The following is a 27,878-nucleotide window of genomic DNA, read 5'->3' on the forward strand; positions in this document are numbered from 1 at the left end:
CTGGAGCCAGTCTGGGATCTGTCTGCTGGGAGATACTCTGCTGCCAATCTGGAGTCCAGCTCTGCCCCAATAACTCTATAGATCCCGCTCCTAGTGCTGGGGGAAGTGGATATTCCTAGGTGGATTCTTAGGCACAAAAACTGGAAGAAGGGGCAGGCTGTCTGGAGAGTCGAGTGCACCCTTCTGTGATGCATCGTCCTTTATTAGCCAGGCACCGAGACTCATGTACACGAATGCCCAATAGAGCTGGGAGTCCCTCAGCCCCCCTTTGTGTGTCTACCTCCCCAGAGTCCTGCGGTGCCTGCAGCACTTTGCACTCAGAAAGGCAGAGAAGCAGGGGCACAAAGATCGGGCTAAAAGCCAGTGGTTAGGCAGGTCTGCCTGAGTGTTCCCAGCCTCTGCCAGGCAGGCCGGCCTGGGGCTAAGCTGGACTCCCCAAATTACAGGCCCACATGTTGCATGGCAGAAGCTTGCTTCCATCTCCAGCTGTAATGGCCAGAGGGTTAAGCTACCCGTGTTACATTCCAGTCAAGTCTCTCCTTTCAGAGAAAGGCAGGATTTTCTCCCCAGGTAAAAGGCAAGGACGTGAGAAGCTCTGGAGGGACGGAGAGAAGATACCGCCCCAAACTTACGCTTCCGGAGGGGTGGGCCGGCGGGAGGGGTGCCACAGTTGCTGAAAATCAGGAAAGAGACGTTAGCTCGCTGCCCTGCCCAAAGGGGGTTCCATTCACCTCTTTTGCCCAGGCCTGATTCCAGTTCGCACTGGGGGCCCTTCAGCCTGCTCTGACAATGTGGAGTCAATGAGGAGGAGGACCCCAGAGTCTGGTGTGGGTAGGAGGTGACGGGTGCAGGGAACCCCGTGGCTAGCAGCAGGGACTGCAGTTCTGCCCCTGCCCCGGGAGAAATACTGCAGTCCAGAGAACAGGGCACTGATCTGAGATTGACTAGACATGGTCCTGATTTGGGCGGTCCAGCTTAAGACACCTTAAAGAGGGCCTGATTTCCAGGGAAAATCAGGCCCCTTCAAGGTGTCTCAAGTGGGGCACCCAAAATCATGAGTCACTTTGGAAAACCTGGGCTTTCTTCCCAGCTCTGCCACTGTCTCGCAGTGACCTTAGGCAAGCTCCGGAGGCCAACGTTGGCCTAAGTGGCCACTAATTCTTGCCCCACATGGGACATTGTGGCCCTGATTGTCCGAGGTGCTGAGCGCCCACATTGTGTGTCCCTCCCGACCAGGATGGAGACATATTGGTTGGGTCCGGTGGGGGGGAGCTTGTCCTGTTGCTGCTCAGACTGACCCTGCTGGGGGGATAAAAGACCTTAAGACTCCAGGGCTGTCAGTCTGGCACCGCTCCCCAGCAGGAGATACACTCGGCCTCAACAAAAACAGGACTAAAACAGCCAGGGAGCAACAGAAACGAACAAATACAGAATAAACCCCTTCCCTTCCCCTGGACACACAGCCAGAACCATTCCACACGCTTGGCGGTGGATCAGCAGGCATGGGGCAAACAGAGCCCCTTGGCCTTCCTGCTTGAACGAGGGCACCGGGTGACTGATACCTCAGTGTGGAAATGAAAACCAGTGGCTGGGTTCAATGGTGCTAAACCAATATACGCCAGCTGAGGCTTTGACCCCCTCTGTCTTATCTCTGGATCTGGTTTCATCATCGCTGTCTTCCCTGCCTTTGTTTATTTCCACCATGCACAGCTTTGCGCAATGGGCTCCCATAGGGAGGGGCCTGTTTTGCCTTCATCTGAAATATCACCCCCCTTTCAGCAGCAGGCCAGACACCGCCCTAGAATGATGCGGGGGCTGGTTTGCTAAGGCAGGAGTTGGATAGCAGAGGAGAGCAGTGCTTAATGTGGAGTGAAACCGTCGGGGGAGCTCTCCCCCCAGCCACGGGAGAGGAGGGGAGGTGTGAGAGCTGAGCTCCTACCCTCTGTTAGCCCTCATCGTAGCCCCTGGCCAAGACGGGGTGACGCTGCGCTGCAGTTTAGCAAGAGCCAGGATAGGCCAATGCCAGAGCCTGCTATGAAACACGCACATGTCGCAATTGCTGTCCCCGAGCAGATCCAGGGCCTTTCGCCCAGTATCCGCCATCCAACACTGGCCATCGCCTGATTCTTCAGAGAGAGATGTGCAGAAATCCCAGATAGAGACCGTTCGGGCAGGGGGCGGGATGCTAACTGAGCTGGTCCCAGTGATCTGATCTAATATGGCAGGAAGCAAGAGAACAGCGGGGCAGATCCACCAGAAAACCGAACGAACCCTGGGGCTACGGTAGATCCCCAGGATGAAGACGAGGTATCATGTTCGCAGCTGGACCTGCCCTTAAAATTCAACTCACCTGCCGGCATATTGGGATTATGGCAGCTTTCCTTCAGGAAATATATCAGTCCGTCTGGCTTGAGTTTCAAGTACTCCACCAGCTGGGGGAGGAATCGGGAAAAGGAGAGGGAGGAAAATCACCGCTTTGTTTTACAGGCAACGTTTGTGGTTTATGGGAACTATTTCTCTTAGGTCTGTGGTGGACAGGCCCCCATTAGCCCATTAGTTCCTCTCATCTGTGTATGTACTCGGGACCCTCTTTGCTCTGTATTTACAAACCCTGCTGGCTGGGGAGAGGGATTTGGGTTGTTACTACACAAAGGGAAAGCAAACAAGGACAAAAGAAGGGATAGCTCAGCGGTTTGAGCATTGGTCTGCTAAACGCAGGGTTGTGAGTTCAATCCTTGAGGGGGCCATTTAGGGAACTGGGGTAAAAATCTGTCTGGGGATTGGTCCTGCTTTGAGCAGGGGGGTTTGACGAGATGACCTTCTGAGGTCCCTTCCAGCCCTGTGATTCTGTGAAAAGGAAAGTCTGCAGGAGAGAACTCTTTGAAAAATAAAGGTGGCGTTCACAAAAGGCATCTGAGTTTCCTGGCTACGGACACATCGCAGCAGGAGGCAGCTCACAGTAGGAGGGAAGGATAGGGGAAAGGCAGGTGAGTCAGGACTCGTTGTAGGCCGGAATCTCTAGCATTATGTGGGGTGATCCTATGGCTAGGTACGTGATGTATACCCACCGAGTACAGGCTTAGTTAACAAGGCCACCTCGAGGTTCCTGACCATGAAAGTGTAGTGGCCAGAGGGCTAGAAATAATGGGCACTCTTCCTCTCAGTTCGAGTCCATGTTCAGATCTACAGCAGAGAGTGCTAGTATTATTGCACAGAACTGACTGGGGAGTGGATACAGGAAACTGAGGTCTAAAGGGTTAATGCCGCCTCTGGAAAGAGCTCTTCTCTCCTGGTAAGGCCTCAGGAGGCTTCTGAAGCTCAGGTTAAACCTTTCTATCCCCCAAGACCGAGACAAGAGAACTCTCCTTCTCCTGACTGGGGAGAGGGGGGCCTGGGGAGAGCGTCCCGCCGCATCATACCTGCCACAGCGTGTCGAACTTGGTTCCCTCGGGGATGGAGTACTTGCCGGACTTGTCCTGGTCGATGCGGTAGTGATACACTGTTTTCCCATAGACGAGGGACAGCGCGTAGGTGCCATTTTCCTTCCTTTCTCGCAGTCTGGGTGGGAAGGAGGAGGGGGTCAGAGTGGCTGGCTTTGGGGCTCGCCCAGTGAAATCACTGGGCGCCCTCACTAGGCGCCTGTACCAGAGCTCCGGGAAAGGTCACCCCCTCCCACGCGGGTCACATCCTTCCATGGGGGGATGGGATTTGCTCCCTATGGAACAGGCCAGAAGCCTGGTTTCCAAATCCTGGGGCGCTCACATCTCCTGGACGGGTACTAATCTCACGGCAGAGACCCGGCGCGCCACACTGGTCCCGTCCTCGCCGATCTCCCAGCATGCACTTCACAGCAGCACGGTTCTGGTCCTTTCCGAGCCCGCGCCCGAGTGGCAATGGGAGCTGCTCCTGGGCCTCCAGAACTCCCCTGTGGAGCTCCATGGGGCTCATTCCTCCGCCCCCCACGTGGGGAAACGTGGGGAACTGTGACATGGGCTCAGCTGCTGGCCCAGCCCTGACGACACCCGGCTCTGCATCGCCTCGGAAACAAGCAGACGGGGCATAATGGGGTGGGGGGGGTCACGGTAACAGGAGCAGGTATCTCCCAGCGCTTTGGATACTCACAGAAATTTCCCATCAGGCTGTGCTCCGGAATAGAGCCTGCGTTCAGCCTCCTCCCGGGAGATGTTGCCGTGGTACCAGGGCATCTTCTCGTGGGCAGTGGTGGCAATGAGTTTCTCGACCTGAGGGGCCTGGCTTATGATGGCCTGTTCGAGGGCATCACCCTGCAAGGAAGCGAGAAGGGAGACCATTCTATCCAGCTACTGCTAGGCACCGGGCCAGCTGCTGCAGGGCAACGCTGGTTTTCATTGCATCCTCTTGGGCAGGTGATAGCGACCTCTCAGGAGACCTCAGAATCCCTCTCTTGGTCGCCGATAAAGCTCTGGCTGTCGGCACCACTGGAGCGATACTGGGCTGAATTCTGCTCCCGTCCAAAGGCGTCACTGTCTCTCCTGCCCCTCGCCACACATTGTGGGGAAGGGAAGAGAGCTCACCGACTTGCAGGTGAGAGAAGCGGAAGGCCACCATTGTGGTGGCCTTTAGAAGAGGACTATTGTTAGAGCTGGCCACAAGCCTTGGGGTCTGTCTTCCACTGTCAATCCAGAGCCCTTTTAAACTCTCTCCTGGCTGCTCTGTCTCCCTTTACTTTGCTCCCTCGTCCCTGTTAAGAGCAATGTAATCTTGAAGCCATTCACAGTGCACGGCAAGTTTATGGCTCCCACAAATGTATGGACAATTACATTGTCTTATTCGCCTGTAGATGGCACACTTTATATTAACGACCTGTACTCGCATGGAAGCATCTATATCTCCTGTGTCTGAGGATTTGTCTACACCACTGGCCGGATCGATGGCAGCGATCGATCCAGCAGGGGTCGATTTATCATGTCTAGAATAGATATGATAAATCAACCACCGATCGCTCTAGCATCGACTCCGGTACTCCACCACAACGAGAAGAGCATCTCCCGTCGACACACTGCAGTGAAGACACCGCGGTGAGTAGATCTAAGTATGTCAAGAAGTTGACATACTTAGTTGCGTAACTTAGATCGATCCCCCCCGTAGTGTAGGCCAACCCAAACAGGCCCCAGCATATGCATAATGCCCATCCTGCCAAACCCCTCTACGACCCCTCGTGGATTGCACCTGGTGGCTACCAGAGCACGAGGTAAGAACCTGGGGAGCAGTGCAGCTGAAAAGCTGGGAATCTTTCCCAGCCACCTTCGGGATTTATTGATTTCTGATGGGCAATGGGTACCCAAATCTCCTAGGCGATTTTGCCACCCCACCCTCAAAGACTGTCTTTTCATTCTTAGCACAACGGGCTCCTGGTCCAGGACTGGGGACCAGGCTCCTAGGTGCTATGATATTATTATTAATAATAATAACATAGACAAGCCATTGAGTTGGTGATGCCTTTCTGTTGCAAGGCAGGGTTGCCAATTTTGGTTGGACGTATTGCTGGAGGTTTCATCACATGACATAATCTTTAATTAAAGGTTAATCTTTAATTCCTGGAGACTCCAGGACAATCCTAGAAGGTTGGCAACCCTATTACAAGGGCTTATTTCTGTTAGAACAGTGGGTAGGACCATATTAACCCTTTGAGGCCTTAGTTTGCTCTCACACCGCTGTCAATCATGGAATTACTGCATTGAAGTCTATACACTTACACCAGTGGAAACTGGCAAGGAACTTCAGAGGGACCTAACCAAGCTAGGGAAATGGGAAACACAATAGCAGATGAAATTCATTGTTACAAAGGCGAGGTAATGGACATTGGAGGGAATAATATGAACTGGGTTCTAAATTGACAGTCTCAGCTAAGAGAAAAGACCCCGGCATCGCTATGGACAGTTCAGTGAAGACCTTTGCTCACTGTGGACCAGAGGTTGAAAAAAGCAAAATTTCTAAGATGCAAAAAGAAGGGGACAGAGCGTGACATTGAAATTACTGTAATGCTATTATACAAATCAGTGGTGCATCTGCCTCTGAACTAGTGTGTGCAGTTCTGGTCACCAGGTGACATTCTGTACCTTGTGGGAGCACCATGTAACCCCCATATTCCTCATTTATATGTGATTGTGATTTTACATATAAAGCACGCCTTGTGAGGTATCAGGAGAAAGATTATGACCTGCTGAAAGTCATTTCTCCAGTCATATGTGTATATCATTAATGCATAGGAAGCTATGAGAATTGTGTTGTACGGTGGTCACGAAAACATGCTGTATGTTGGGGAATCAGCCAGACATTAGCTCCGGAGAGGCAACAGCAAGGAAAGTAACCAAGGCCCAGGTGGGGTATCTATCAACCCATCAACAACCATTGTCCAGCAAGGGAGTTACGAGGCAATGATTCATCTGCATGAGGCCATGGCAGGGGAATTGCTCAGCCTTGCCTAGAGACTTAGCAAGGCCCACCCAGACATGTCTGGACTTGTGTTTTCCAAGCACATGGACTGAGGGTATAAAACAGACACATACTGGGCCTTTTCTCCTGCCCCCACCTATGCTGCAAGCAACTAAGACACTGAGAAGACAAGACTCCAACAGAGGATGTTGGCCCAGGTTTAAGTAACAAACCTATATATTAAGGACTGCAATATCCAGTGGGGTGAGAAAAACTCCTTCATCTAGTTGCTGCCCGGTCTAACAGGGTTGAGAGTTTAGACTGAGTGCTTGTATTTTATTTCTTTTGGTAACTAACTCTGACTTTTTGCCTATCACTTAAAATCACTTAAAATCTACCTGTTATAGTCAATACATTTGTTTAACTTTACCAGTGAGTTTGTATGAAGTGTGGGGCAAATCTGCTCAGGTTTGACAAAGGCTAGTATATGTCCACTTTCCACTGATGAAGTAGTGAATCAATTAATAAATCTGCACTGTCCATCTGGAGCAGTGCAAGACGGTATATTCCTGAGGTGCAGTGCTGGGAGCTGGGGGGATTTGGCTCTGTGCAGGGCCGCCCAGAGGGGGGAGGCAAGTGTGGCAATTTCCCCAGGCCCCGGACCCTGCAGGGCCCCCATGAGAGTTTTTCAGGGCCCCTGGAGCGGGGTCCTTCACTTGCTCCGGGGGCCCCGGAAAACTCTCGTGGGGCCCGGGCCCCCGGAGCTTCTTCCCTACTGGGTCTTCAGCGGCAGTTCGGCGACAGGGGGTCCTTCCGCTCCAGGACCCGCCGCTGAAGTGCCCTGAAGACCTGTGGCGGGGGGTCCTTCCACCCCGGGACCCGCCGCCAAAGTGCCGGGTCTTCGGCGGCAATTCGGAGGCAGGGGCCCCCTGCCGCCGAACCTCAGGCCCCCTGAATCCTCTGGGCAGCCCTAGCTCTGTGTGATTCATGAGTGGCTCTGGGAGCATTCATGCAATCTAGCTGAGTGTGGGGCTTCACATGTGGTTGTGCTGAGTGATGATTGCACTTGGAGGGTCACTGCTGGTCACTAGCAAGGCATTGTGGGAGACAGCCCAGGCTGGAGTGAATCCAGGGGGCACAGCGGTCCCACAGTCCCAGGCCTCACCCCAGGGAACCTGTCACACACCCCATCTAAAAATAAGATATTGCTGAATTAGTGGAGGTTTGGAAATGGGCAACATGTTTAGGGGCATGAAATAGTCTAATAAGAAGAGAGATTGTAAAGTCTGGGACTATTTTCCATAGAGAGGAGGTGAATAAGATGGGCCGTAATAACGTATACAAAGTATTGGTTAATAAACAGAAGGTAGAGAGGAAACTTCTAATCATCCGCTCTTGGTATACAAGAACAAGGGGATGTTCAATGAAACAAAAGTGTCAAATTTAAAACGGATAAAAGGCAGGATGTCTTCACACAATTATAATTAGCCTGCGGAACCTTCTGCCACAAGATCTCACTGAGGCCCAGAGCACAGCAGATTTCAAAAAAGGATTGGAAATGTCTATGGATAACAAGTACATCCACAGTTACATTAGACAGAGGGTAAAATTCTGTAAGGGACATATGTAATAAGGCATAAGCCAGTCAGTCTGCCTGGGGGCTAGGAGAAATTTCCCATGTGAGCAGGTTATTTTATAACTGTCCATTATGGAGTTTACTGCATCTGCCCTTGTGAAGAATCTGGTACCAGTCACTGTTAGAAGACGGGACACTGGAGCAGATGAGTCATACTAATAATTAATATAATACTTCTTAGCTAGCACTTTTCATCCATACAGCTCAAAGCACTTTACAAAGGAGGGCAGTAGCATTATCCCATTTTACACATGGGGAAACTGAGGCACGGAGCTGGAAAGTGACTTGCCCACAGCAAGCAGCTGGCAGCGTAGCAGGAACTAGAACCCAAGTGGCCAGATCCCAGTCTGGGGCTCTGTCCACGAGGCCACACTGCCTCTCTCATAGATAGGTCTTATGACCTATAAAGCCCTAAATGGCCTAGGACCAGCCTGCCTAAGGGATCTCCTCTCTCCCAGTGCCGCAGCCGCAGTCAGCAGTGGCCTGCGAGCTGGATATCCCTCGTTGCAAAAGAGAGGGGGTGCCTGACAGTGGGGGGCCTAGAGATTTTAGAACTTGCTTCCCCCTTTGGTCTGAACTAGCCTGAACTTGGTGACCTCGTTGGCATGCTGCAAACGCCGCCTGTTTGCGAGGGCTTGGGGAGAAGGCTGGCGGTGTGCTTCCTGGAGGAGGAAGGGCGGAAAGGAGTCCCTGCTGACCTGCTCAGATTAATGCTGCTAAGTTCTAAATTGCATGCACTGTTGTGCGGTCCGTTGCCTAGAGCCTTGGACAGGCGTCCTTCTAGTTATTTCGTAATGGGGATAAATAGATACGTAGCGAGCTCGGATTCGATACACCGGTTCCTGCGTCCACCAGCAAAACTCCCCGTGACTTCAGTGAGGAAAGAACTGAGGAAAAGCGGAATAAGCATCTCCGGATCTGGCTCTGTGCACGTCCCGTACAGCCCCCCTGAAGCGCAGCTAGCTTGAGCTGAGTGCACAGTAGCACCTCCCACGCTGTAGCCAGGCTAAGGACACTGGGGGTAGCCCCCCTCTTATGCTGTGAGCTCTGCAGTGGCCACGCAGGACAGACAGGACCCGTCTCGTTAAGCCGGAGCAGAGGGAGAGAGGAATTTGAAGGCATAGGCAAAGGATCAGAGCTATGGCTGCAGAGGGAACTGGAAAAGGGAGGAAGATTCAGGGAGGCTTTGCCAAACGGCAGGAGCCCCACTTGTGCTGAGCGTGTGGAAAGGGATAGAGAAGAGTCGGTGTGGGATGAATGGAGGGAGGAGGAGTTGAGGGAGTCCCCGGAGGGGTCCGAATACAGCGTTTGCCTTGGGACCAGCCAGTACCTCCAATTTCCACGTCTGCCGCACGTACTCGCGCACCATGTTGTCCCGCATGCTGTCGAAGACGCCGGGCTGGAGCTCCACGCTGCTGGGGCGGTTGCAGGGCTTGCGGAGGGTGCAGCAGAGCCCGTCGGCGTCCTTGGAGTAGAATTCGCAGAGCTCCTCCGGCCCGCAGTGCGCCTTGCCCCCCGCGATGGCGTAGGTGCCGTTCAGCTGGCGCTCGATGGGGTAGTGGTAGAACTGCAGGTTGTGCACCATGGAGAGGACGTAGCCCCCCAGGCTCCGCAGGCACTGACGCAGCAGGAAGAGGCCATCCGACATGCCCGCCAGTTTGAGGTACTCCTCGGCCTCCGACCGAGAAATGCTGCCGTAGAAGAAGGGCAGGTTGCTGGCTACATCCGGCATCTCGTGCGCTGACTGGGGCTCCTTGGACCTGCTCAAACACTCTGTGTGCTGGACCTAGGGAATGGAAGCAGAATTCCTCATTGAGACATTGCATTGCAATACGGCCACGGACAAAGGGAAGCTGTTAGCAGAGGACCCCTTGGGAGTGCAGAGCCCACGTCGCCATCTCCATCCATCTGCCCACAAGCCATTACCGCAGGGTCAATGAAGAGAATCTAAGGCCAGAAGGGACTATTCTGATCATCTAATCTCCTTTCCTGCGTAACAGGCTAGATAATTCCACCCTGTGATTCATTTACCACCCCCCTAACTGCTGACTGAGCCAGAGCGTGGTTTTTAGAAAGATATCTGGTCTGGAGTTAGAGATTTCAGGTGATGGAGAATCCACTGCATCCTCTAGTGAGCTGTTCCAATGGTTAATTATCCTCACTGTTAAAAAATTGCAGCCTGAAATTGTCATTGGATCTAGTTATGCCATTATCGTCTACATTAAAAAGCCCCCTACTCCCCCAAATCTTCTCTCCAGAGAGGTTCGTGTAGATCATGATGAAAGGAAATACTGTTTTTTTGCAATGCGTAATTAACCTTTGGAACTCACTACCTCAACCTACTGATACTGCCAAGAGATTAGCAGGCCTCTAAAAAAGGACTAGACAGTTCTATGGGTAATCAGAACATTGACAGTTCCACTAGACAGGATACAAGTTTATAAAGGATATAAAACTCTGATACTTCTAGGTATAATCCAACCGCCAAGTGACAAGGGTAAAGAAGAACCTTTCCCTATCTGTTGCTGAATTTTTTGCATCTTCCACCGGAGTATCTGGCAGTGGCCCCTGTCAAAGATTGTCCATTAGACGGACCAACGGTCTGGGCCAGTTTGGCTGGTCCTCTGTGCTTATCAACCCAGAGAAAGCTGTGACTCCAGTGTGACAATCCATCATTGCAGATTGGATTCCGTACAATTCTCCCACCCTTTTCATACTGGAATCGGCAGATGTCACCAGAGGCCCCTAGACTCACGGCAAAGTAATACCAGAAAGGGACTTACCACCTATCCCGGTAGAGCCAGCTCTCAATAGGAACCCAATGCATCATGTCACACTGCTGGCTGAGCCTTTGACAAGTCTCCTCCACCAATGAGCTGTTGTCTGCGCTATTGGTTTTGGTATCAAGTTATCTAAATCCCACCCACAGACCAAGGCCAGTTTCCATTAATTAATGGAAACACCAGTGAACTCCAGGGGGCGCATTGGCTCCCTGGGAGCTGACCTTTGATGGGGATGTAGCCTGACGTGAGAAGAGCTGAGCTGGCGTCTCCTTTCCACAGATGTGCCGGTCACGTTCAGAATACTGTCAACCCGACTCCTTGGGTTGCTGTGTCTGGTTTCTGCGCTTCTGCACACATTCTTTATTAATTATTAGTAGGAGTCCTAGTAGCATAGTGTCCAGGAGCCCCAGTCAGAGACCAGGACCCAATGGTGCTAGGGGCTGTACAAACCCAGAACAAAAAGACAGTCCCTGCCTGACAGAGCTCACAGTCTATCAGACAAACGATAGATAAAAACAGACCGACAAGATTTTCAATTGTCCCAATGGCCAGGCCTCTTGGTCGATTGAGGGACGGACCTATTGCACACTAAAGGCTAGCACAGAAAGGACCAGGCCTTAGACAGTCATATGGCATTCTGAGTTGGGCTGGCCGCACCCTGGTAGTGTGTGGGCTAGGCAGGGACTGTCTTTTTGTTCTGTGTTTGTACAGTGCCTAGCACAGTACAAACTGGGGCTCCTACGTGCTACCGTAATACAAATAATCAATCATAATAATAAGTGTTGACTTTATAAATGATATACATTAGTGCAGTGGTTTTCAAAGTGCGGTTTGAGACCCAGTGCTGGGTCGTGGAATGGAAGGCACTGGGTCGCGGTGGCTCTGGTCACTACCGCCGACCGGGCTGTTAAAAGTCCCGTCGGCGATGCTACCTGGCTAAGGCAGGCTAGTCCCTACCTGTTCTGAGACCACGCTGCGCCCCGGGCAGCAGGTCCGGCTCCTAGGCGGGGGGGCCACGGGGCTCCACATGCTGCCCCCACCCTGAGCACTGGCTGCACTCCCATTGTCCGGTTTCTGGCCAATGGGAGCTGAGGGGGGCGGTGCCTGCGGGTCAGAGCCACGCAGAGCCGCTTGTGAGCCTCCGCCTAGGAGCCGGACCTGCTGCTGGCCGCTTCCGGGGTGCAGCATGGTCCACAGTGACAGGACAGGCAGGGAGCCTGGCTTAGCACCCCCGCTGTGCCACTGACTGGGAGCCGCCTGAGGTAAGCCAGTGCCCCAATTCTCTGCCCCAGCACTGAGCTACCCCCAAACCTGGAGCCCCCTCCTGCATCCCAACCCCCTGCCCCAGACCAGAGCCCCCTCCCGCACCCTGAACCCCTCATTCCCGGCCCTACCCCGCAGCCCTCACCCCCGTGCCCCAACCCGCTGCCCCAGCCCTGAGCCCCTCCCACAACCCAAACCCCTCATCCCCAGCTCCCGTGGGTCGCAGGCATTAACAATTTTCTTCAACTGGGTCACCAGAAAAAAAGTTTGAAAGCCACTGGCCTAGTGTATGTGGAATGGGGATGGACGGGGATTGCTGGAGAGACGCCATCCTGCCAGAGCTCTCCTGCTTTGCTCAGGAGCAAGGCAAGGAGATACCTGCACCGGGAGCTGGATTTACGGCCACCAGCTTTTTTTGACCTATTTGTTTTTGATCTGCCTGAAGCCCAGAAAGGGCCATCAGACAACCGAAGGGGAAAGCAGGCTGAACAGCGGAGGCGTTTTACTATTGCAGGAAACCGCAGCAGGAAACAGTCAGGGAGGTTTGCAACTTGGGTACAAGCCGTAAATTAAACTCTGTCAGGCTCAGCAAAATTCAGCCTGCGTTGTGAAGCCCCTTTAATCAAATGCATGAAATGGGAGGATACAGGGACCAAATGGGCCAGCGAGCAGGATCGGGGGTGCAGGAGACTTGAGTTTGGAACATAGGAATTGCCGGACTGGTTCCGACCAGGGTCCAACTAGTCCAGTACACTGTTACCAACAGTGGTTAATACTAGTTGCATCAGAGGAAAGTGCAAGAAACTCTGCAGGAAACAATTATGGAGTAACTAGTCCCTAGTTAAATTTACCTCCTGACCACTGATAGTTAGGGAGTGGTTTAGGCCCTGATGCATGTGGGTTTATATCCCTTCCAAAGTTTGTGTTTAATCTTTACTATTATAATATAACTATGGAAATTGTTGAATGCAGTGGTGTGGTAGCCGTGTTGGCCCCAGGATATGGGAAATGTTTGTTATCTATATACATGTCTGGTCCTTTTCTCAACCCTGCTAAGCACTTGGCCTCAAAGATATTTTGTGGTACTGAGTTCTATTCCTAACACTGCCACTTGCCTCACCATGTGACCCTGAGCAACTCTCTTAGCTGTCCCGTACCTCAGTTTCCCTCTCTGTGACATAGGTACAGCATTTTTGTCCCCATCTTGCAGCAGTGTTGTGAGGCTTTATTTATAACCCTTCATGCCAGGCAAGCGCCTGTATGGTGCTAGGTACCTTCAACTCCCCCTGACTGCTACAATCAGACCCTGGTTTTTCAAGCAGCCTCTAAATGTTGGGTTGCAGTTTGGGCCTGATTTTCTGGAGGTGCTGAGAATCCCCACATGCCGGAAGTGTCTCAAGTTGAGCATCCAAAAAACAGAAGCACCCAAAATCAGTGGCCACTTTAGAACACGTTGGTCTTCGTGTGCAAAGTCGCAGTGAGAAAGGCCTCTCCCCAACTTAATTAGGTCTGATCAACACTGCAACCACATTTAGTTGGGTAAGACAAACAGAAAGATCTCTAAGATATCTGTCATTTACAGCTATCTATAGCCTGCCACAGACCTCGGCATGGGAGAAAACTGACAGCAACAGTGTATCGCTTCATGTCATCTAAACACAACAGGCTGGGCCAAATTCTGCTCTCTGTGACACTGGTGCAAATCAATCAAAGTAGTGGGGTTGGATCAGTGAAGCAGGGAGAAGCATGGAGCCTGTTATGACGGCTGTTTATGTCTTCCTATGATTATTGCTGGCGATATTATTATTATTATTGTTTATTATTAACCTGGTCACAACAAACGCCAGCCATGCAGCTCTCACAGTGTGAGCTGGCCCTTTAAGATGGATGAGGTTCAGCATCACCTGTGCCAGGTGTAGCCTGCCTCCCCAGGTGAAGGGAATGAAGAGGGGTGGGGGGGCAATGTGATGGGAGCGTGTGACTGAGCACTAGGCCTGCTGAGAAATATAAGGCCTCTGGTGTGCTTGAGCAGAAGCTGCAGGGATAGGAGTCTGCTAGGAGGAAGATCAGTGAAGCCAGCATGAAGAACCCTCCACCAAGGGTCTGAGCTAGCTTGGATGGAAGGTGGGTTTGGAGGGGGAGATTTGTGGGTGTTTGAATATTACCTTAATAAACCAGACTCCTGAAAAGAGGAGGCATGTTCAGAAAACACCAGCAAAAGGGTGGTGGAGAACGGAGGCAGCGGCAGTGCCTGGAAGCCACGTGGGACAGCCCTGCTGCAGTGGCTCCAGGGCTTGGGTTGCCTTAATGAAAGGCAACGACCAGGCGGGGGGGGAGAGAAATAATCCCTTTGGCTGTTCTCTTGTTAGCACTTCTAGCTGGGCCTGGCCCTTCAGAACCGCTGCAAGGGTCTATTCCCATCCCAGGAAACACAGCAGGGACAAGGGTGGTATTGGTGAAGATGACGCCTGCTTTCCCCCGAGCTCGGCTGCGTCTCTCTGGAAAGCCAGTAATGCTTGAGGTGGGGGAGCCATTTTCTTGCCCCGTTGCTTTTGATTTTTCCTACCCTCCCTGCTGGAACATTACTACTAGGGTGACCAGATAGCAAGTATGAAAAATTGAGACAGAATGTGGGGGGTAATAGGCACCTAGATAAGAAAAATCCCCAAATATCAGGATTGTCCCTATAAAATTGGGACATCCGGTCACCCTAATTTCTACAGAGTCCTAGTGGGGATGATACCATGAAGGGAGTGGCAGTGGTAAGACTCCAGTGGCTACAATGGCACCTGGCCCTGGGAAAAGCAAACAAGCCCCAACCTGGCTGTGGACTTGAGGCAATGGTGGGAATGAGGTGTGATCGCAATTGAGAACTGGGGAGGGGGGCTGTTTGAAGGGGCAGGCGCTTAAGGCGGAGAGACAAGGTGGCAGAGCAGTGAGACCGACCCAGGCCCGGAGCTGAGAGCAGGGGAGGGAGGTGGATGGAGAAGGGGGAGCGAGAGCAGGGATGCGGGTTACATGGGGCCCAGTAATGAGGCGCTAGTCTGAGGTGCTCTGAGGGGAGATTTTTATCCACGTCCAGACCACTTCCCTCCACCCCTTCTCTCTACGCCTGCGTCTGCTTACCAGGAGGCTGTGCCCTTGGGAGCCCTACATGGCCGCATACCGGACTTGCTGTGACGGGGGGTAGGGCTGGCTAGTTCCAGGGTAGAAACTCTCCCCTGCTCGCCAGACTCCCAACCGACGGCCGCTGCTTCCTCCCGCTTGGCGGCTTCCAACTGCCATGGAACCTTCCCACTAGGCCCGCAGGGACCTGCCTGGCCCCCGCGGCCTCGTGCACGGCTCTGCCGGAGCCCTGGCCTTGCAGGGTTTTGCGCCAATAGGGGCATTGCTGTTGTCAGCTATTGTCAGGCCTTGGAACGGAATCACTTGGATAACTTAGGCCCATTCACATTTTGCTTCTGCTTTTTGTGCTCACAAGTCAAATACAGGCAAATAGATATTGCTAAGAAGAGTCATTTCTCCCTGGAAGAGGGTTTTATTAAGTGAAATGACTGTGTTCATGTTTACAGAAACCCTGGAGAACAAACCCCCTCATCATCTGTTCTGAGGCTTTTCTTTTGGAAACCTGCACCACTGGGGCTTCACCTGGGACCTGGTCTTCTCTCGTCTAAGGAAGTGAGCAGGTAAGGCTATTAACTTGAAGGCAAGTACTTGGCTGTGTGTTTAAAAGGGTCAATAATAACTAGACGTCTGAGGTCTCTTTCATCCCTATGGATCCCAGACTGTGCATGTTGAGATCTTTCATCCACCACTGAAATGCAGCCACTTCTGGTGTGGAACATGGGGACCATTTTGCCCTAGTAAAAACGCACCATTTTTAGGAAGCAAAGTGTAGAATAATTTCTCTGATACCCCGGGAGGGAGGTTAGGAAAATACTGCCCCAGGCAGGAAAATGAGGAGAAATCAGAGTTCAATAAATAGCCTCTCTACTTCTCAGCTGTCACTGAAAGAGGATCACTCTTCTGGATACGGGGAAGGGTCTGTGGCAGGCAGCTGCTTCTGTGTCCCTGTCTGTATCGCCCACGTTCCACTTAGCGGATGTCAACACTCAGGGCCGCCTCTAGCGTTTTTGCCGCCCCAAGCAGCCAAAAAAACCCAATCGCAAGCAGCAGCAGCTCTACCGCCGCTTCGTTCTATGGCGGCAGGCCCCTCGCTCCGAGAGGGAGTGAGGGACCCGCCGCTGAAGTGCCGGACGTGCCGCCCCCCTCTTCATTGGCCGCCCCAGGCACCTGCTTGCTAGGCTGGTGCCTGGAGCCGGCCCTGTCTACACTGCAGCTGGAAGGGAACCTCCCAGCCCGGGCAGACAGCAGCAAGGTTTCACTGAAGAGCCCTGAGGGGCCTATATCAATCGGGCTATGAGCAGCTAAGCCAAACCACAAGCCCCCAACTCAATCCTTGATCATGGTGCCCAGAACCCTAAATTACCAAGATTTTATTGCTTAAATAAATGGAACTTTTGCCCAACTCACTGACCGGTTGTGATCTGGTAGCACTGGCTAGCAAGGCTCTGTCTTGGTCCTGGGCTGACCCCCTTCCCCCACCCCAGCAGCTGTTGAGTTTACTTGCAGCGGAATGGGGTAGTTGGTGACTGAGGGGAAGCTCATCACATTTGGGCGGGGAGGAAACTCATGAACCTTGATGCAGAGTGCCCCCCACCCACGCACACTCCCCTCTACATCTGCTCCCCCCAGCTCAGGAATTGCCACCTACACACTTCAGTCCCGTCCTGCCCTTTCAGTCTGCCCGTGCTTCGGCACAGCCATGCTGAGCTGGCAAGAGCCCCCCGAAAGAGCAGCACGCTGATTCCGCTCGAAGGGGAAGGCGAGATGGGGTGATAAAGAATGGAAAAATAATGACACATTCGATCGGTGCAGTCAGATGGCAGTGAAAGCCTAAGCTTGTTCATATCCTGCTGGGGCCTTTTTCTCTCTCTGTGGTTATTTGTCAAATGCTAATGAGCGGAAGCAATTGGATCCCATGGCTGTGTGGGGAGGGAGGCAGGCCACCTGCATGGGGGGAGGAGTGGGCCTGGTGGGCATGGCTCAGTCGGCAGTTTGAAAGCACAATTCTCAGCCAAGAAGGCTTCGTATCTGAGTTGATTTTTTTTTGTGTGTACAGGGGTTGAGGCTTTAACGGTGAGGATCTCTTTGTTACAAGAAAGTTGTCTTCCATTTATAGAGTGCCTTTCATTTCCCAAATGGATGGGCAAATTGTACGCCACAGGAACGAGTGGAATGCAGCCACCTCTGGGGTGGAATGTGGCCGCTGATTGGCAGTGCGGAGCAACGCTCCGATCCGTGGGAGCCTAAGAACAGTTGTACAGCCAGGTAAATCGGGAGGGCAGTGTGAAGTCACCCGAGCTGGAGTCTGGTCAGTGTTCTACTGCAAACAGTGCAGTGGGGTCTTGAAAGACCCAGCAGTGGTCAGGACTGTCTGAGAAGCAGCAGGACAGTGGGCGTCTACTGACTTGTGCTGACCCATCATGAACACCCCTGATTGGTGAGGGCTGCTGGCTAAGCAGATTTCAATATAAATCTACTTATGCTTTTCCTTATCTCTCTCCCTATTCAGGTACTCCTATGCCCCCATCCATGTCGTATGGGAGACCCCGCTCAGTAGCACCCTCCTTTTCGCAAATGGTCACTAGCTAATTATTCCCTGTTGGGGCGGGGGGGGAAAGGACAGCAGAGTCCACAGACATCGCTCTCTAAGGGGCTAAGCAGCATTGCGTGAAACAGGATAACTTACATAACCTGGCTGCTTTCGGGCAGTCGCTCTTTGCAGTAGTCAGTGACTGACCACAGAGCGGACGTAAACTTTTTCAATCTAATTCGGGCAATTACTGAAAGAGTCTTGGCTCCGCTAAAGTTGCCATGGCAAAATACTGCCCTGGAGTAGCCATATAAGGTCCCTGTCCTACAGCAGGATCTCCAGGCGATGGACCCTTTATCTCATGTAGCAACGGTAACCTAGGGGATCTCTTTGCAACATTAAGAAGCATGATCCATCTGTCTCCTGAAAGCAATGCACGAGCGCAAGGCAGGGCATAGGATTTTACTGGCTGTGGCACTTGGTCTACATTTCATATCGTGTTTGATCTTCAAAATATTTCAGAAATGTCTGAGCTTGACCGACTTAAGCCACGATCAAATCTTGCACCCCCGAAGTTAACAGGAGCTCTGCCATTGACCTCACGGGATCCTGGATCAGGTTGTCAGCAAGAAGCCTGCTGAGTTTCAGGGAGGCTGTCGCAGCCAGGCCCAGACCTGCCCATGAAATCAGTTCTTAGTATCATCTTCCGTATGACCAAGATAGTCATTCCCCAGGGTTTTCCTTCTGGGGCGAAGTCGTTGGATGGAGGCTTGGGATTCCTTGGCATCATGTCACAGGGCCTGGCCTTTGGCATATGATAGCAGGAGGCCATTGCATTTCTAGAGCAGGTTTTTCCCTGAAGTGGCAGGATGACATCTGCCTTGTGACGGGATGCTCTGGATAAAGCTGGCACTTTGTGCATGCAATGCAACCATAGCATCCTGGCTGTGTGAGTGATGGAATCATAGAATCTCAGGAGGTCTAGTCCTACCCCCTGCTCAAAGCAGGGCCAATCTCCAGACAGATTTTTGCCCCAGATCCCTCAATAGCCCCCTCAAGGATTGAACTCCCAACCCTGGGTTTAGCAGGCTCAATGCTCAAACCACTAAGCTATCCCTCCCCCTCCCCAGTGGTTAAGCCAACAGAAAGGATAGGGGACTAGCTGCCACTCTCTGAAGCCAAGTTTCTCCATTCGCTCATGCAGCGGAGTGGTGTGTGGTTGGAGCTGAAAGACGAGGAGGGGGTCTAGACTCTGCTGCCTGTGTGTGAAGAACACACGACTGCTTGTGTCTGCAGCACGTGGATTTGATTCAGAGGCTGGAGGACAGGCGCGCACACACACACACTACAGAGAACCGATGGCTCTGATCCCACAGGTCCAGTGTCGCGTTTGACTAGCAGTCAGTAACTCTGAGGTTTCAGAGTAGCAGCCGTGTTAGTCTGTATCCGCAAAAAGAAGAACAGGAGGACTTGTGGCACCTTAGAGACTAACAAATTTATTAGAGCATAAGCTTTCGTGGACTATAGCCCACTTCTTCGGATGCATATAGAATGCATATAGTAACTCTGAGGGTGCATCAGACAGATCCCAGCCTGGAGCTCCCAGCAGTGTGCATGGTTCTGCTCGCTCTGCCAGGGGGGCACTGTCTCTGGATAGGGAACGCCAAGTCTTTCAAACTTGGTTTCAATCTACCTCGGCGCCCCATGCCTACCACTCAGGCCTAGCCCTGTGAGGACAGCAGCCGCAATGTAGTGTCAAGGCTTGACCATTTTCCTGGGACCGAGTAATGAACCAGAGAGAGGAGTTGGTGCCTTCGTCGGGCCCCCAGATTGTCTCAGCATAAGGGCTCCAGCCCTCCATCTCCATGGCCGTCTGCGGTACAGAGCAATAGGCTCCCAGTCGATGGCACATACTGTGCAAAGGAGAGAGGCCTGACAGAGCAGAAATGAGGTGGAAGGATGTGTCAATGGTTAAGGTGCTAGTCTGGGAGGGGGGGAGGCTGGGGTGCAATTCCCGGCTCTGCCACAGACTTCCTGTGTGACCTTCGGCAAGTCACTGAGCCTCTTTGGATAAAGGAGGATAACAAATGGGAGGATTGGGCCAAAAGAAATCTGATGAGGTTCAACAAGGACAAGAGCAGAGTCCTGCACTTAGGACGGAAGAATCCCATGCACTGCTACAGGCTGGGGACCGACTGGCTAAGCGGCAGTTCTGCAGAAAAGGACCTGGGCATTACAGTGGATGAGAAGCTGGATGAGTCAACAGTTACCCCTTGTTGCTGAGAAGGCTAACGGCACATTGGGCTGCATTAGTAGGAACATTGCCAGCAGATCGAGGGAAGTGATTATTCCCCTCTATTCGGCACTGGGGAGGCCACATCTGGAGTATTGTGTCCAGTTTTGGTCCCCCCACTACAGAAGGGATGTGGACAAATTGGAGAGAGTCCAGCGGAGGGCATTGAAAATGATTAGGGGGCTGGGGCACATGACTTACGAGGAGAGACTGAGGGAACTTGGCTTGTTTAGTCTCCAGAAGAGAAGAGGGGGGGGGGGGATTTGATAGCTGCTTTCAACTACCTGAAGGGGTTCTGGAAAGGATGGAGCTCGGCTGTTCTCAGTGGTGGCAGATGACAGAACAAGGAGCAATGGTCTCAAGTTGCAGTGGGGGAGGTCTAGGTTGGATATTAGGAAACACTATTACATTAGGAGGGTGGTGAAGCACTGGAATGGGTTCCCTAGGGAGATGGTGGAATCTCCTTCCTTAGAGGTTTTTAAGGTCAGGCTTGCAAAGCCCTGGCTGGGATGATTTAGTTGGGGATTGGTCCTGCTTTGAGCAGGGGGTTGGACTAGATGACCTCCTGAGGTCTCTTCCAACCCTAATCTTCTATGATTCTATGAACCGTGCTTCTTACTCACAGCAGCACCACAAGGCACTCGGGTACCCTGGTAATGGGGGCCGTGGAGGAGAATGAGAGCAATGAGAACGATCTTTCATCTCCGGCACTGGCCGCAGTTGTTGTGACCATGCATTTAACAAGCACCTTCTCATGCATGACTGAAAGCATCGCTGCGCGCTGCAGAGGCAGCCGTCTTACAGGGAGACACTTTGCACCTCGGCCTCTCACCCACACTGTGTGCCTCGTGCTTAAGCAACTGTCAGAAATATGTGTTTCCAACCACAAAATGACCCCACCAGAGACCTAATCCTCTGCAAATTTGGATTGTTTTTCTTGTTTTAATTTAGAAAGGGGCGATAAATTAATGGAGATATCCTATCTCCTAGGACTGGAAGGGACCTTGAAAGGTCATCAAGTCCAGCCCCCTGCCTTCACTAGCAGGACCAAGTACTAATTTTGCCTTAGATCCCTAAGTGGCCCCCTCAAGGATTAAACTCACAACCCTGGGTTTAGCAGACCAGTGCTCAAACCACTGAGCTATCCCTCCCCCCAGATAGCTTGGCTTTGATGTTTAATCTTATAGTTTAGCTCATCTTTTTACTGTTTGTATTGTAGCTCCTAGATCAGAGGTGGGCAAACTATGGCCCACGAGCCATATCCAGCCGGCGGGACCATCCTGCCTGGCCCCTGAGCTCCTGGCCCGGGAGGCTCGCCCCCGGCCCCTCCCCTGCTGTTTTACATCCCCCCTCAGCCTCAGCTCACCCTGCTGCCGGCGCAATGCTCTGGGCAGCGGGGCTGTGAGCTCCTGGGGCAGCGCAGCTGTAGAGCCCGGCCTGACCCGGTCTCTGTGCTGCGTGGTGGCAGCAGCGGTGTGGCCCGGCTCCCTGCCAGCCACCGGTGCTCCAGGCAGCACAGTAAGGGGGCAGGGAGCAGGTGGGGTTGGATAGAGGGCAGGGGAGTTCAGGGTAGTGGTCAGGGGGTGAGGGTGTGGATAGGGGTTGGGGGGGGGAACAGGGGGTTGAATGGGGCCAGGGGTTCGGGGGGGGGGCAGTCAGAAAGGAGGGGGGGTTGGATGGGGGGCAGTTGGGGCAGGGGTTTCGGGGGCAGTCAGGGGACAGGAAGAAGGGGTGGTTGGATGGGGCAGGGGTCTGGGGGGGGCATCAGGAATGAGAGGAGGGGTTGGATGGGGCGGCGGGGGTCCGGGGGCGGTCAGGGGACAGGGAGCGGGGGTGTGTGGATGGTCAGGGGTCCCAGAGGAGCCATCAGGGAACAGAGGGGATTGGATGGGTCAGGAGGTGGGGGACCGGGCCACGACCCCCTTCCCTAACCAGCCCTCCATACAATTTACGAAACCCAATGTGGCCCTCAGGCCAAAAAGTTTGCCACCCCTGACCTAGAGGCTCCAACCAAGATCTAGGTGCTGTACAAACACACAGCAAGGAGCGGTCCCTGCCCTGAAGAGCTTACAGTCAAAACAGAGAAGGCCGAGGGACTCGCCAAGGAGGTCACAGGTGGTCAGTGGCAGAGCTGCCAATTGACTCATGGGTCCCTGATGCCTAGTCTGCCGGCCCAGCCACTAGCACACTCTGCCTCTCACCGTGGGACTCTGATCTCAAGTTGTCCTGCAGTGCAAATAAGAAAAAATAATAATAATGCCCCTTTTGTTAATTGCATTATATATCATCCCGCGTTGTGCTTAAATACGTGAGCGATACTCGGCTCTACCTTGGCTCGCATCACCCACGTCTTCACCAATCACTCGGCAAAATGATGCGTCCTTAACCCTAAGTTTTCTAATTCTAGTCAGTTCAGCAAAGGCCAATAGATCATCAATTTAAAACGTATGATAACTAGAGCTGTGCAAGAACAGTGGAAAATTATGCAGTTCCAGAAAAAAAAAATTGTTCCAAGTTGGACTGAAAAGCTGGAAATGAAATTTCTTTCACAGAATGGAAATATCTTGAAAAACTCCAGGCTGGTAAGTGGGCTGGGAAGCTGGCCGCCCACGGAGTCTGGGACCCTGCCCACCTGCTGGCTGGTTGGCCAGTGGGCAGGTGGGCTAGCAGGAAATCAGGCTGACGGGCCAGTCTACCTGCCACTTCCATTGAAAGTCCATTGACAGTTTCCATTGAAAGTTTCACCGGAATCGACACGGTCGCGCAGAATGTTTCAGTTCCACTGAGTCAGCATTTTCCATCTGAAAACTGTTGTCGGAAAACTTTTGACCAGCTTGAATGAGAACCCTGAGCTGGCTTCAGTATTTTCATCACGTCACTTCTTAATCATCACCTCAATCTGTTTGTCAGTCCATGCCACCGTACCGCCAAGTCAGCAAACTCCTCCGATCTAGTTATCTTGCTAATCACCTTATGGTGAATTCCCTTTGGGTACCTGTATCTGTCCTCAATTCAGATACGCAGGGTTGGAGACTTCATCCCAAATGCAGTCTGAGCAGAGCTTTACTCGGTGATCGCACAATATCCTTGTATTTCTGTCTTGTGTCCCTGTGCGATAGAAGGCTAGTAGATCGGTGGCTTCTGTACCGCTGGGACATGTAAAGTTGGGTTTGTCGGTACACTGAGGTTCCTCCTCTGTCCTTCACTGCATTAACTGCTCTACTTCACTGCAGGGGCGCTGGAACAATTTGTATAGTGGGGGGCTGAGAGCCATTGAACCAAACTGTAAACCCTGTATCTGACGGAAACCAGTTCAAGCCAGGGGGTGCGGCAGCACCCCTCGTTCCAGCACCTATGCGTCACTGCCATTTAAGAGCTACTTAGCTTGGATTTCTTCTCCAAATGCATCACTTTCCACTCATGTTCAGTTTCATATTCCACCTCTAAATCCATTCACAGCATTTGTCAAGATTCTACTGCCAAACAGAGTGCAGTAGACTGACTCAGACGTGCACAGAGACGAGGACTATCTGTTTGTGCAGCCCCTAGCACAGCTCGGTCGGGCTGAAATCCACCATTGTGCAAAGGGTAGCACGAGGTCTATGCCTTACTAGTGAGACAATAGGCTTGTGTGCTAGTCCTCTCAATTTCACCAGTTTGACTTCCAGGAGCAGCTCATTTTAGGACACCTACTTCTGGCCCAGGTCCTTTCTGCTCGTAGGGCGATCCGAATGCGTGTAGCCGCTGGATGGAGAAGTCCATTTTTTGGTGATCATAATAATGTGACCTGCAGATTGGGACCTTTCCTGACGAAAGATGCTGAGCACTTCCCAAGTTGTTTATATGGCTCATTCACCCACCTCTGCAACGTAAAGTTAGTGGAGCAGAACGGCTGGGATGTCCCTCGGAGATGGGACGTCCCAGCCGTTCCGCTGTTGTGACCTTACACAAGCGTCTGGGGAAGAGAAGAATACATTCTCCAGTTAAAACTGCAGGAGGGGATTTAGAGAAGGCAAACATAATTACCCAAGTTGGAATTTGGCCAGGACATCACGGTTAACATCTCTACTCTTGCAACATCTGCCAAGAGATCACGAGTCACAAGGCTTTTGTATCTCATTTGAAAGGGCAGTCTAGTGGGGCCAGCAGATCCAGGCGTGACAATACCTTTTTCAGATAGCTTGTTTGTCACTAAGCAGTGGTGCTGTTCACTTTTATGAATACAGACGGTTGAGTGCCTGGAATGGAAGCCATTGCCAGCCAGGGCAAAAGCCACTAGAGCCTGGGGTGCATTCATCCGTTCTCAAACAAAGAGACGTCTGCTTTGTATGGAATAAAGCTTTAAAAAGTTGCTGTTTTAAAAAGAAGTGGACACCTGGCCCCCGATGCAGCTGCCCCTGGCAAACGAAGGAGCCAGGCATCCTGATCTTGCTGTGATTTATTTCAGTTGGCATCTCAGTGTCAGAAAAATGTCAACAAACTTGCAAAAATTCAGAGAGGAGCATTAAAACTGCTGAAAGGCTGGCGGGACTGATTTATGAGTATAATTCTCATGAACTAACTATGCACATGGTGTGTTGGCCAAGCATGACTGGGGGGAAAATGTGATAGCCAACTCCAAGTGTCTGAAGAGCTTGATCACTAAGGAGAGAGAGGAGGCAGTTTGTTAACCTGTTCCAAGGGGATATTATTAGTAGGAATGGCCTGGTATTAAGGAAAGGAAAATGTAGGCTGGTTATCAGGAAACATTTCCATTTGAGCATGGAACCATCTCCCTGAGGGAAGTGGTGGAAGTCCTATTACTTGAGTCATTTGAAACTGGACTAGAAAACATACTGTAGGGAATAATCCCACATTGGCAGGTAATGGATGGGATGAGCTAATAGGACTTTCCCATATCTAATTTCTGCAATTCTGTGAGTTCCACTTGGGGAAAATGATTCTCCGGATTTCTAATCTTGGCCTGAGTGTAATGTCAGGCTCAGCGAATGCTCTGTAGAAAACTCTGGAAAAGGTTCCATGGAGAAATGTTCTGCTTCCATGGGTTGGAATGCTGTCGTCTTTTCTGCTGGCTGTTAAAGGGCTTGAACTGACAGCCCTGAAGAACGAGCTCCTCCCTTTCCTGGAAGGTGGCTTAGCCCTGACCTACAAGCCCATCACTAGCGGAGAAAACCGAGTTCACTCTCAGTGGCCTGGTCAGTCCTTAGCCTTTGCGTTCTCTGTGCTGCTGGCCCCGGGTGTCTGGTTTGAGTTACTCTAAGCCCTTCTTTGCTAAGATATTTTTAATAATTTAATTAATGGAGATATCCCATCTCCTAGAACTGGAAGGGACCTTGAAAGGTCATCAAGTCCAGCCCCCTGCCTTCACTAGGCAGGACCAAGTACTGATTTTGCCCCAGATCCCCAAGTGGCCCCCTCAAGGATTGAACTCACAACCCTGGGTTTAGCAGGCCAATGCTCAAACCACTGAGCTATTCCTCATATTTATTGCCATTCTGGAGCCGAGTCAATCTTCCTAAGCCTTCCCCATGGCCTTGCTGCCTTGCATACTTGGCACCCTAGGCAAACTCACCGGGGCCGTTAGCACCGCAGGTTTAGAGGCTAACTTCCCAGTGGGACATCTGCTCATAACCGGTCCCAGCCCCATTCTATGGCCGCACAGAGGCTGCAGCTAAAATCAGCAGCCACGGGTTAATGTTCTCCCCAGAAAACCCTCAGACCTCCGTCATCTCCAGCCACACCCTTCTGCAGTGCCCAGCAACGTCCAGTTATCTCATCAATGTGCAGGCTGCTCCTTGGATCATCTGGTAATAACCCGTGAAAACAAACTCTCCTGGGGGAACATTATTGCTCAAGGAACTGGGTTTTTGCCACAGAGCCTTTCACCTCCAGATCACTGGATGGAAACCAGTCCTGATGAGACGTGATTGGCTGTTCCAGGCTGACAGCTGTTTGGTAGCCCGTAGGGGAAATGCGTTTGTTGCCTCGGTCTGATTCATAGCGGACTAGCGTCCCCATCACAACGATTAGGTTGACACAACAATCTAGTTGGCACCCCCCCACACACACCCAGAAGAGTCCAAGAACTGAATTGACTAAGGGGATGAACTTGCTCTTTGAGGGAATCCTTCCAGGTCACAGTGAAGTGTGTTGGTTGGAGGGCATGTGGAAGTTTGCCCTGCTGCAACCCGGTTGGTGGCTGTTTTTTGCGTAGACTGAGGACTTCAGGGTAGGATTCTCAAAAGCACTCAGCATTGGCTTCACTCGGCGCCCAGTGAAGTCAAGGTTAAAACTCCCACTGACTTCAGCAAGAGCTGCATACAGCATTGCGCGCATCTGAAAATCCCCAGCCGTCTCTGGCTCCCCTCAGTCCAGAAGGAGGAAGCTGGATTGGGGACGGGGGGGGAAGATGTGGTTCTCTATGACCATGGGGCCTTTAGCCAGTCTCTTGTCCATTCATGTGCCCGGGCAGAGTTCCTCTGGGCCGTGTCCATTGGACCTGTTCTCTGCCCGGTGTCCCCCTCTGCATTGCTTGTCTTGATCCCGTGACCTGCACCCCCATGCCTATTTTGACGTTCTTTGTCCTCCATAATCTGTTGCTTTTTGAACTCTGTGGCCCCTCCCTGATTTGAGGGGCGGTGGGCCAGTTGTCATTTTGGTAGGCTCCACCCACCAACTCAGGGTTCACGTAGGCTGGCACCTTTGTCCAATGCCAAAGCATGCTTTAAATAATTAATAATGATCATATGGCCATGCTGGCATCTCACCTAGGGTGACCAGATGTCCTGATTTTGGGGGGCTTTTTTTTTATATTGGCACCTAATACCCCTCCACCCCCTGTCCTGATTTTTTACACTTGCGATCTGGTCACCCTCATCTCACCTTTGCTTTCGTGCTTTCTGTGTGTGATCACAATCTCTCCAGATAAGGAACAGGCCATATATGTGCATTTATACACATGAAATGTTCAGCATGTCAGCTTTTTCCACACAAACATCTGGGGGGGAGGGGGGTGTAATGACTTTCACTGTGAAGTGTCACAATGTTGAAATGAGAAATTCTTCTCGGTTTTCCATTTGCCCTAGTGACCTCTAAGAGGCTCCAGTCTGGTCTGTTGGTGAAACGTGCCGTCGGAGGCGCTTTAAGCAGAACGACGGGAGGGAGAGGAGGCGGTTGACGGAGTAACAGAAAGGCAGGGAGAATGTGATGAATCTGTCTTTGTCTTTTTAAAATTGACACAACTGGCGTCATGCGAAGCAGGGGTGGATGAACCAGTCTGGATAGTCTCTTACGAGACGTTGCCTTAATGGCCTCTTGAAGGACTTTGTCAAAAACATTTGGAAAGTCCAAATAAACGTATTCATTCATCAATTTTAGGGTCTCATGGGACCCCAACGATCATCTAGTCTCACCTGCTGTCTAACAGAGGCCAAAACCTTTCAGGGAGGGTAGAATCAGATCAAGACCCACCACATTCATTTCACACATGCCACCAGACATTCATTCTGGACCAGTGCGGGATTTGAACCCATGCCCTATAGGTGATGGGCACCATCCCTGTATCCCATCTGGTGAGCCGTTCATCTCCCCTCTCCTGCTCTTTGTCAGCTCATTCTTCCTCCACAATGATTTGGCCACACGCAAAAGATTTCTAAGCACTTTGGGATGGTACATTTTTGGCTGAATAATCCTTGGTGCTAATCCTCCTGAAAAGTCGACATTCGTTAACATTTTCTCTAATGCCCAGCAACTGTCCAGATACTCGCGGCTAACGGATAATATAGCCCCAGGAATCTGCAGGCTCAGTGGTTTTACTATGGTTTGCTTACCCCG

The 27,878-nt window shown here is 51.9% G+C and overlaps 2 protein-coding genes across 4 annotated transcripts in view; one reads left to right on the forward strand and one right to left on the reverse strand.

Annotated features, from left to right (window-relative positions):
- LOC101946149 (tyrosine-protein kinase ZAP-70) overlaps positions 1-27,878 on the reverse strand; it is a 46,606-nt gene that overhangs the window by 9,736 nt on the left and 8,992 nt on the right. For both annotated transcript variants that reach the window (XM_005281235.4, XM_065578599.1), the window contains exons 2-6: positions 9,381-9,836; positions 4,123-4,283; positions 3,420-3,558; positions 2,351-2,432; positions 633-673 (exon numbers count right to left, since the gene is read on the reverse strand). In XM_005281235.4, the coding sequence (XP_005281292.2) occupies positions 633-673; positions 2,351-2,432; positions 3,420-3,558; positions 4,123-4,283; positions 9,381-9,782 (825 nt within the window). In that variant the 5' untranslated portion in view covers positions 9,783-9,836. The remainder of the gene's footprint in view (positions 1-632; positions 674-2,350; positions 2,433-3,419; positions 3,559-4,122; positions 4,284-9,380; positions 9,837-27,878) is intronic.
- Positions 14,093-27,878, forward strand: part of ADAMTS10 (ADAM metallopeptidase with thrombospondin type 1 motif 10) — a 137,455-nt gene continuing 123,669 nt past the window's right edge. The window contains exons 1-3 of one of the 2 annotated variants that reach the window (XM_065578598.1): positions 14,114-14,220; positions 14,466-14,617; positions 15,669-15,782. The gene's annotated coding sequence lies outside the window, so the exon portion shown is untranslated. Of the gene's footprint in view, positions 14,221-14,465; positions 14,618-15,668; positions 15,783-27,878 lie in introns of both variants that reach the window. The other variant, XM_005281234.5, reaches the window with a different exon arrangement.

The sequence above is a fragment of the Chrysemys picta genome, chromosome 25 (genome assembly GCF_011386835.1).
Source record: "Chrysemys picta bellii isolate R12L10 chromosome 25, ASM1138683v2, whole genome shotgun sequence".
In the NCBI taxonomy this organism is placed as follows: Eukaryota; Metazoa; Chordata; order Testudines; family Emydidae; genus Chrysemys; species Chrysemys picta.